The 9619-nt window shown below is 38.9% G+C and overlaps 1 protein-coding gene across 1 annotated transcript in view; it reads right to left on the bottom strand.

The window, feature by feature from the left end:
• tmem130 (transmembrane protein 130) overlaps positions 1-8343 on the bottom strand; it is a 9023-nt gene extending 680 nt beyond the window's left edge. Inside the window, exons 1-5 of the mRNA XM_037691622.1 lie at positions 8141-8343; positions 7911-8056; positions 6792-6876; positions 6438-6640; positions 1729-1835 (exon numbers count right to left, since the gene is read on the bottom strand). Of these exons, the coding sequence (XP_037547550.1) occupies positions 1729-1835; positions 6438-6640; positions 6792-6876; positions 7911-8056; positions 8141-8343 (744 nt within the window). The remainder of the gene's footprint in view (positions 1-1728; positions 1836-6437; positions 6641-6791; positions 6877-7910; positions 8057-8140) is intronic.
• Positions 8344-9619: the final 1276 nt, after the last annotated feature.

Below are 9619 nucleotides of genomic sequence, written 5' to 3' on the forward strand. Positions count from 1 at the left end.
CCTACATATCACCAATCCATCCATCCATCCATCCATCCATCCATCCATCCATCCATCCATCCATCCATCCATCCATCCATCCAGCCAGCCAGCCAGCCAGCCAGCCAGCCAGCCAGCCAGCCAGCCAGCCAGCCAGCCAGCCAGCCAGCCAGCATCTTTTACCTGCTTTTTACTTTTTGGGGACCAGTAAAGTTTTAAAACACAGTTTGCTAGGATTAACAAGTCCTGGGTGTGATGAAGTCATGGGTGTGTGGACATGTTTTACATAGAGGGTGCTGTGAACACATGCAAAGTGAGAAAATCTGTACAGTCCCTAACAAGAAGGCGACCAAATAGGAACTGATTTTCCACCTATTAATGTGTATTTATCATGAAAAATTGAAATTGAAATTGAAAATTTAAATTTCTTTACTTATTTACCTATTTCATTCTTTTTAATTTTCTAAGTTTATAATATTTCTTGTCATCCACAAGAGGTTGCTGTAGCACCTTCAGAACCCCCCAGTTCCAAAAGGTTTGTGCGTAGTACGGTAAGTCACTTAATCAAATAATTCAAGAAAATCTTTATGACCATAACTCAGTTCTTTCTAATCAAAATGAGCACTAGAGATGTCAAATATAATGGTCAACATGTCAGAAACCAAAGAGGGCATTCTTTCAGGACAAATGATGTCACTTTTCACCTTTAAGTGTTTTAAACTTTCAGCACCAGAAGTAAATTGAAGCAACACATCCAAATATTTATATATTTTTACTCTTGCCTCTTAGAGGGTGGAAACAACTCTTCAACTTAATTTGGTGGTAAAGAGGAAATTCGGGGAGGTTTGAAAGTACTTCTAACTAATACTGATTTTTATTGATCAATCTGAAGCAGTTTTGTTTTGATCTGAATCTTCATGGAAGGATGAAGATGGTGAAACAGACACTTTTTGCCCACATGTGCTTTAATCTATTCACATTTTCTGTCTAGAATTATTGTAAATACATGATATTTACAATCCCATTGTTACTAGTCACTCATTTAATTTTAGACCCACAAAATTCAAACTATTTCCAATATTTCTAACATAATTTTGAATAAAAAAATGTAAACATGCCATTTAGAATGTTCAGTATTTATATAATGGCTTTTCAAAAAAGCAAAAAATATTAGAATATTGATATGAACATATCATTTGTTCTGCAAAGAGATGTTTGAGAAATTTGAAATGTTGATTGTAAATTGAAATAAATCTCTTAGATTTATGAATTGTTTCTTTGAATAGAAAGACTTGAATTATAGATATCTGCAACACACCGTATCTTCATCCAAACACTAAAATAATCACATGAACTTATAAAATATAGGGTCCTATATTTGGATGTTTTTAAATGAAGTCTCGCTTGTGACTATTTAATTTTTATCAACATAAATGCTATTTAAGATTTCCTTAATTTCTGTCTGGGCTTGTAAGTACTGAAGTACTGTAACAAGCAGAAAGGCTATTATTAAAGAAGAAATATTAGCAGTTTGAATATATGTGCTGTAATGATCTACCAAAGAGGTTATTTTCTACAAAATGTATTATTATAACACTTTTCTGCATGTTGTTTTTTTTATTATTTTTAATTAGACCTAACTTAATTTAACAATTTTGACAGTAAAACACTTCATCGACAAGAAAACAGACCAGTGGTTCAGAGTAAAATGTTTGCAGCGTGTTGACCTCCTTGTATGGATTACTGTACCTGTGATTGATTTCGGTGACAAGGTCGACAGGCAGCGACCATAATGAAGGAGAAAGTTATAGCAAGAACGGCAGCACATGACAGGATGAAGAACAGGTGAGGGGGATCTGCAGGTGACAAATCATGTTGCAAAATGAGTGGTCCAAACATCAAGCTCACACAGAAAAGAGAAAACTAAACGATTTGTAAACAATTGCAACAGAAAACTCAAGATAGTTTCTGATAAAAGATGGGAGAAGTACAATATTAAAGGAAAACTTTCGGCTTTGAAGATTTTCTGTGAACAACCACGTTTGTAATTTTGTGTCTGTATGAAAGAAATTATTTGGTCTGCAGGTCGGACAAATCTCCAGAGCGATCTCATCTACTCCCATTCAACACGTCAGGAATGGGCATCAGACTTATTATTTTTAGAACATTGGGTCTCAACTTTAAATGAACCATCACGAGAGAAGCGATGAAGAAAGCAGAGACGTGACGAGTCATCGAAGACGTTTGATTCTGAGCTCACACATTTGTGTAGTGACTTTTGTATGCAAAAGCCACACATCACTTTTAATTTGATAAACATTTTTGACTGGAAACAGCAAAATAATAATAATAATAATAAGAATTATATACATACCCTTTAATTAAAAAATAGTTTGTTTATTGATCATAATTTTAATGAAAAGCAAAAAGTATAAAAAGCAGAAATTTGATTTGTTAAATGCATGAAAACATTTAACATTGACATTTAAAAAAATGCATTTGTTTGTTTTACACATTACATTTTGACAAGAAAATGAAATTGCAGCAGTTCCAGTGTTTGTCCACCAGAGGTCGCTCTGCCTGCACAGCTGCACCCAATCACCCGAGGAGCTCCAGAGGTATATGAACCTGAGATCATCCATCCACCGCTGGAGCATTACCTCTACTACGGTTTGAGCTCTCAGTCTTCTAATGTTTCTCTGAGCCTTGTGAACTCTAATATTGTGATTCCTCTTTCAGTGTGCTTGCTTGAGTCTCTGCTGTGGACGCTGGACTAGCACTGAGGCTTTCCATACACATAGTTTGACTCATGATCCGATGCGCCATGGCGCTTCGTTTGCTCTACTGCGCCATCAAGTGGACTATAAATGTAAAACAGGTAGATGGATTATATAATACTGGTTTGTGAAAATTTAGGTTGAATAAAAGAATAAAAAATCATGTTTGAGGACCTCAAATAAAGTCTAGATTTGATCTGCAAATGCTCTTAATGTGTCTTTATCATGATGGTGATTATGGATTTTTCTATCTGAACCTTATATTTTGAATCTCGCTCGTACAAACGAGCCAGTTCCTGAATCGGTCACATGGTACAGCCCGCTAGCAAGGCCTCGAATATCACTATGCATCATCAATACATGCCTTGATACACGCTCCACATAAATCCTCCTGGATTACTCGACCAATGCATCAAAGCCTCGACACAGAAGGACACATCACTACCCTGGGACCCATAGACCTGCATACACCCTCCAGCTGTTCTCCTATGTTCTTGTTCTTCATGTCTCTAGTGATTTACTGGATCCTCTCACTTGGATTGTTTCTGGTTAGAACCAAGGACGGACCTAACACCACATGTACGGAACTGAAAATCTATATTTGAACCACTTTGGCCATGGCTGCCTCAGACGAGTCGACGGGGGAGAGGGTGGACTCCAGAAACCATCTTAGCACCATCAAACTAGTTGACCCACTATGTAAAGGTGCTATTTATAACACAGACTTTGTTGTGGCTCCTCGAACTTATGGCTTTTGGATGAAAGACAAAACATATCAATACAAAAAAAACGTCCAGAGGACCTGACTTGATGGCTTTTTTTTTAACCTGGATTATTGAGCATGAACTTTGTATCATGTATTGTTACTGCGTCTTTTTCTATTTTCTAAGCAAAATCATCACCACACAGCTTTAAAGAACCGATAAGTGCTCATAGCAATGTGGTATTGTTGATATAGTGGGAGAAAATGCAATAAAATTGAGCCAAGGGTGTGTTGTGTCATTTTGTGAAAAGGCATTTTATGCACTCAAGAGTGTAATCACATATTGTATTTAATAAATTTACCAAGTATTTTCTACTTCCTAATCAAACCACGGGTCTACTGTATTCACCATCAAAAATAAAAAAAAGTAGTAAAGAACTCAGGCAGAGTGGTGGAAGTTAAATAAAGCTGCACTTGTTGAAAGGTGAGAAGACCTTAAATGATTACGTATCACATCAGATGGATAACAGAGTCAGTAGTGTGGACACTAGGGGTTGAACGACTACATAGTTCTTTAAAGTCGACTTCAACGTGATAAAAGTCGACTAGTCGATGTGACGTCACAGGAACTCAAGACGCTATTCGCAAAAAAAACGTCATTTATTATTTACAACAACAAACAAAACAAAAAAACAACAAAACAGTGGGAGCTAATATTTATGTTCCTACCATTTATCATACGAAACAATTGGGGAGTGGTGGCGCAGCGGTTAGAGAAGATGGGCCTGTGATCGGAAAGTCGCAGGTTCAACTCCCGGTACTGTCAACATCAAAAATGTGGGTGGAAAAGGGGAAACATCCACACCTGCCTCCACCTTCATTTGCTCCACTCTGGGCCCCTGAGCAAGGCCTTTAACCGCCACCATCTGCTCCTAAACAGGTCTCTCTTGAAAATGAGTTCTCGTGACTCAATGAGACTACCTGGATAAATAAAGAGTAAATGAAAATTACAATTTACAATAAGCCACAGGAAAACCAAAACTATCATTAAGCTGCAAAAGTTAGTTTTATTTTATTTAATCCACTAAATACAATAAACCACGGCGGCGGTGGTGGATTCTCCACCGCCACTGGTGCGCCCCCCTGTTTTTATTTTTATTTTATTTAGTGGATTAAATAACATAAAACAAAAAACAGCGGGGCGGGCGGTTGAACCGGAAGACTCATCTTTAGTGCAATACTTCCACACTATTGATGAATTTCTACCTGTTTGGGAAGACTTGGCCTGCTCCTCGCCCTCCGTCTGCTTGGAAGAATCCGTTTTGTAGCCAAGGTCGCGGCGCAGATCACGTGACACAATCACCGACTGCGACTAGTCGACGTGAAATCTAAAACCTCGCGAGATGTCCTAGAATCGACTAGTCGATCCAACTCCTAGTGGACACACTTCTGATCTCTTGTCGCACCACTTGTTGACCACATCAGACTCTTAGTGAGCAAGCCTGGCTCTACCGCACGGGCAACCTGGGCACGTGCCCAGGGGCCCTTGGCACAGAGGGGGCTGTGGTGTAAAGTGCTTTGAGTATCTTGACTAGATAGAAAGGTGCTATATACAAAAAGTACTGTCCATTTACCATTTATTTTAATTTACAGAATACCGTGTTAGCCTCAGAAGACCAGGTGAAAGATCTGATTATGGATGTGAGCTTAGTGAGAGGTTGGACGATCTGGCTGTAATCTTTAATAAAACCATCTGTAAAACTTAGCAAACCCAAGAAAGTGTTAGAGTTGTTTACGATTCTCGGGAACTGGCCACTCAGACGCTGCCTGGATTATTTTTTTTGGCTCTGTCTGAGCCTGCCCACTCTCGAAAACATATCCAAGGACATGGAACTCGCACTTCTCTGCCTTTATGAATAAAAAGTTCTCTAGGAGTCTTTTGAAGTACAGATCTAACATGCTTGTTGTGTTTCCATGGGTCCCTGGAATAAATCAATATGACATCCATCCATGGGTTATGGATTTGTTGCAGGTGGCCGTTCCAGGAGATGGATCCAAGGAGAATTCAGAGAGCAGGTGTTAGCTCGAGGTAAGGAGCTGATAGCAGGAGCATAGTTTGGACAAAGTTCCAGTGGAGCCTAATGGCTCCAAACAACCTTAAGTACTGTAGGACCTTATCAGCTGATGGGAGATGGCTGGTTGTAATTGGCTCCGCCCTTCTTCTCAGGAGCTGGAAAAGTGTAGTGGATGGAAAAACCGCAGAATCCCTAAATGTTTTCTCTTTCTGCAGACATTTAATTCCTCCCAAAATGTGCCTCTATACGTCCCCGTGTAGTAAAATAAAACTTTTTGTTTATCTTTATTCCCTGCCACAGAAGTCATTACCAGTCACTTGAATTATGTCCATTAAAATAATCTCAACATTTTGACACTGACACCCAATACAACAATCCTCTGAAAATGTGTATCTGGGCAACATGTGGGTGCCATCAAAGACCCAATAGTTACAATGCGGAGCCACTGGCACATCGGTGTACCCCAACTGTTGAGCGATTATGCAATACCCAGTTTTAAGCAAACTTTTAATGTGAATCCTGTCAAAATGTTGCTAATAATGCTTTCTTACTCATCAACAAGCCATCCTCTGGTTTTTTATGACTTTCACTCACTATTTTGACTCACTATTGTATAGTCCAGCAACTACCTGATAACACAGTGGCTCCTCTTGTGATGTCACCACTATGTCCTCTGGCGCTAATTAGCGCCAGCTCCTTGCAAACCAAATCATTTTTATCTCTGATCGGCATGTGATCAAAAAATAAGAAGTATTATTTCTAATGGGAGCTCAACTTAGTTTTTTCAGTGAGTGTAAAATGTTGTAATCAGTTTTTTTTATCACTGCTTCTCTTTAGTCACTTTAGTCTTCCTCTATGAAAATAAACATGTTGGACTTCACACGTCTGAGTGTGTTTACTCACCGTTCCTGCTGACATAGAGGCTGAAGGAGGTCTGCAGCTTGCTGATGTCGTTGTGGACACTGATGTCCAGACAGTGGACACCAGCAGAGGTAAAGGTGTGGTTCAGCTGCAACGTGTTCTCATACAGCATGGCCAGCGTGCAGCCCACCATCACGTCAGGCTCACAGTTTGTGAGGAAATGCCAGCACACCCACATTGGAGGACTGAAGACACAAAACGGAAAACTACAAAGTTAGAAATGCATTTTAAAAAGGGAAAAAAGTTGTAGACTTTTGTGTTTCTACATTTTTCCACATATATAAATCAAATATGTTCAGTGACAACAAGACACTAAATTAGCCAAATGCATCTTACCTTCCATCAACGTGAAAATCCAAACTGGTGTTTTGAGACACTTTATAATCCAAAGGTCCCTTCAGTTCAATGTTTTTGATGGCATCTGCAGATTTATTTTAGTTATTAGTCATTTTATGATTGTAGCACAACTTGTACCCACATAAAGTGATATCTTAAGAAATATTGTCAAATTTTCATATTTAAAAGTAGATAAAGCTAAACCAACTGGATGGAATGAGGCATATTTGTGGTTAACAGATAAAGACGATAAAAGTTTTGTCCATAATAAGAAAAAGTGCAAACAAAGATGCACATCAAACTCATAACAAGGATCTGTAAAGCCTCTAATAATGAAAATGATCAATTAATTAACTCTTTAAGTGAGTCTTTAAATTACATCTGTCTGGGTTTTGTCAATAAAATTATATTAAATACCTACAGCTATAGCGTTCCTTACTTTAATTCATATAAACAGCCAACGTTTTAGACTACGGTGATTTTATTAAAAGAAATTAAGCTGATTTGAATGAATAGAATTGTTAAAGGAGCATAAACAAAATGTCTTGAATGACAAAGTCAAGATCTGTGTTTGAGAACGTCTCAGAGTTGAATTTCAACTGGACAAACTGATGAGCGTTAACAGAGAGTTATCAGAAATGTTTATTTGGACACAGCAAAATAGTCACTTTAATAAAATATGAGCATAATACATTTAACAGCTTAAAAGTGTCTATTTAGTTAGATCTGTAAGACTAAATCATCTTTAATTGAAGTCAATCACAATTATTCATAATTTTATTTAGTTTTTATTGTTTTAGTTCATAATAATGCAGAAATAAATTAAAAAAAGTGGAATCTGCAAATTGTCAGTATCAGTTTTAAAATAGTTTATAGCCGTGAGCGCCTAACAACATAAAAAAAAAAAAGGATCATGTTTTTGAAGCCATTCTCTTAGATTAATTTTTAAGACAAGTAAACAGTCTTCATCATCAGTCTAGCTAAAAATGCATTCAGAGCCAGTGACATCAGCAGAACTTTATTTAGTTCCAATACATAAATAAAAATGCAACTCAATAAAAAGTTTTAGTTTTCCAGCTGCAACAAGTTGCCTGCATGCAATAGAATCAAACAACTAACCAAGGACTTGAACATCTGTAGAGAAGACTCCGGTGATCGGAGGTGAAGATCTGCTCACATTCACTCCGACTTTCAGCTGCACGGTGTAGTTCCCCGATTCTGAGTAATGATATCGAACAACTGGTTCTGTCCCGTGGATCACGTCTCTGCATCAAAGAAACAAATCAAAATAAGAATTAAAAAACACACCAGAAATCTCCTGAACGTCTGAGTCTCAACCAGCCTTGTACCCGTTCCCTAAGTCCCAGCTGTAAGTGAACGCTGAAGAGCTCAGATTCTTCGGGGGATCGAGGAGTTCGAACATCGCTTCTGTGGCAACATCTGATGCCAGCTCTCTCGTGTCTCTCACGAAAATAACGTTTCCCTCCATTTGGTAGAAGACAAGCTTCCCTGCAACATTTTCTGGTGAGGAAATAAAGATGCTGAATGACATGCCCAAATCTGCCCAAGGGTCAGAAGCCCCCAGTACCACTGGGAAAACCGTTAGAAGAAATATTAGAGTCCATGCAGGAGGTTCTCTGTAAGCAGACATACAAAAGTGTTGTAAACATTGTAAAATGTGTTAAATCAATATTCCAGGTGTTTGAGTTACCTGTCCATATCTGCTGGTTTTCTCCTTTGAACCTTTCAGATGGGAGTGGATGGAGATGAGTGATTAGAGGGAAGACTGATTCATTCTGATCTCTGAGAATGGGAGCGTGTAAGTGAGAACTGGAAAAGCTTGAAATCGTCCCCATGCGCTTCAGTCATGTGGCTGAAGGGAAACACAAACAGCTTTTGATGAGGGCCTCAACCTGGATGATCATGTGTCTGTGCCAGTATGTCATGAACCACTGGACAAGTTTGAACAAAACCTTCAGGAAATAAGCATTGTACGACTACAACTGACTAACTTTGGAGCCATCCAGTTCTGAACAAACCATCAGTCAAGATCAGGAGGTTGTCGCCAACACAAATTTTCAGGACCAGTGGGTTAGAAATTTGTCTAACAGTACATTGACACAACCTGAGAAAGATGTGCTGTCAAAAGGACTAAACTTTGCCGTCTCCCCACAAGAAATACCTGTTGTGGAACTAATCACGGCCACTGAATCCTCGATTATGAATGATTATGAATTATGATGAACTCAGTGACATACAATATTGCTAAACATCTGGCTGGTATTTTAGCTCCTCTTGTTGGAAACACACCTCATCACATAAAGAACTCCATTGATTTTGCTAACAAAATTCAACATTTCAAACTAACCCCAGGAGAAACCCTTGTATCGTATGATGTGACTTCTCTTTTCACATGCATACCCATCTCTGAAGCAGTAGAAACCGTCAGAAAACAACTTCTACAAGACAAGGCCTTAATCAACAGGACCAACTTCACCCCGGACCAGATCTGCACCCTGCTGGACCTCTGCCTCTCCACCACTTATTTCAAGTTCAATGACAGTTTTTACAGACAGAAGCACGGCTGTGCCATGGGATCTCCAGTGTCACCCATTGTTGCCAATCTCTACATGGAGGAAGTGGAACAGAGAGCCCTACACTCCTATGAGGGAACTAAGCCAAGCCATTGGTTCCGTTATGTGGATGACACCTGGGTCAAAATCCAAGCTAAGGAAATAGAAGCGTTCACCAGACACATTAACTCGGTCGATAACAACATCAAGTTCACCAGAGAGGATGCAAACGACAACAAGCTGCCTTTTTTGGAC

The sequence above is a fragment of the Nematolebias whitei genome, chromosome 17 (genome assembly GCF_014905685.2).
Source record: "Nematolebias whitei isolate Nwh7 chromosome 17, NemWhi1, whole genome shotgun sequence".
NCBI lineage: Eukaryota > Metazoa > Chordata > Actinopteri > Cyprinodontiformes > Rivulidae > Nematolebias > Nematolebias whitei.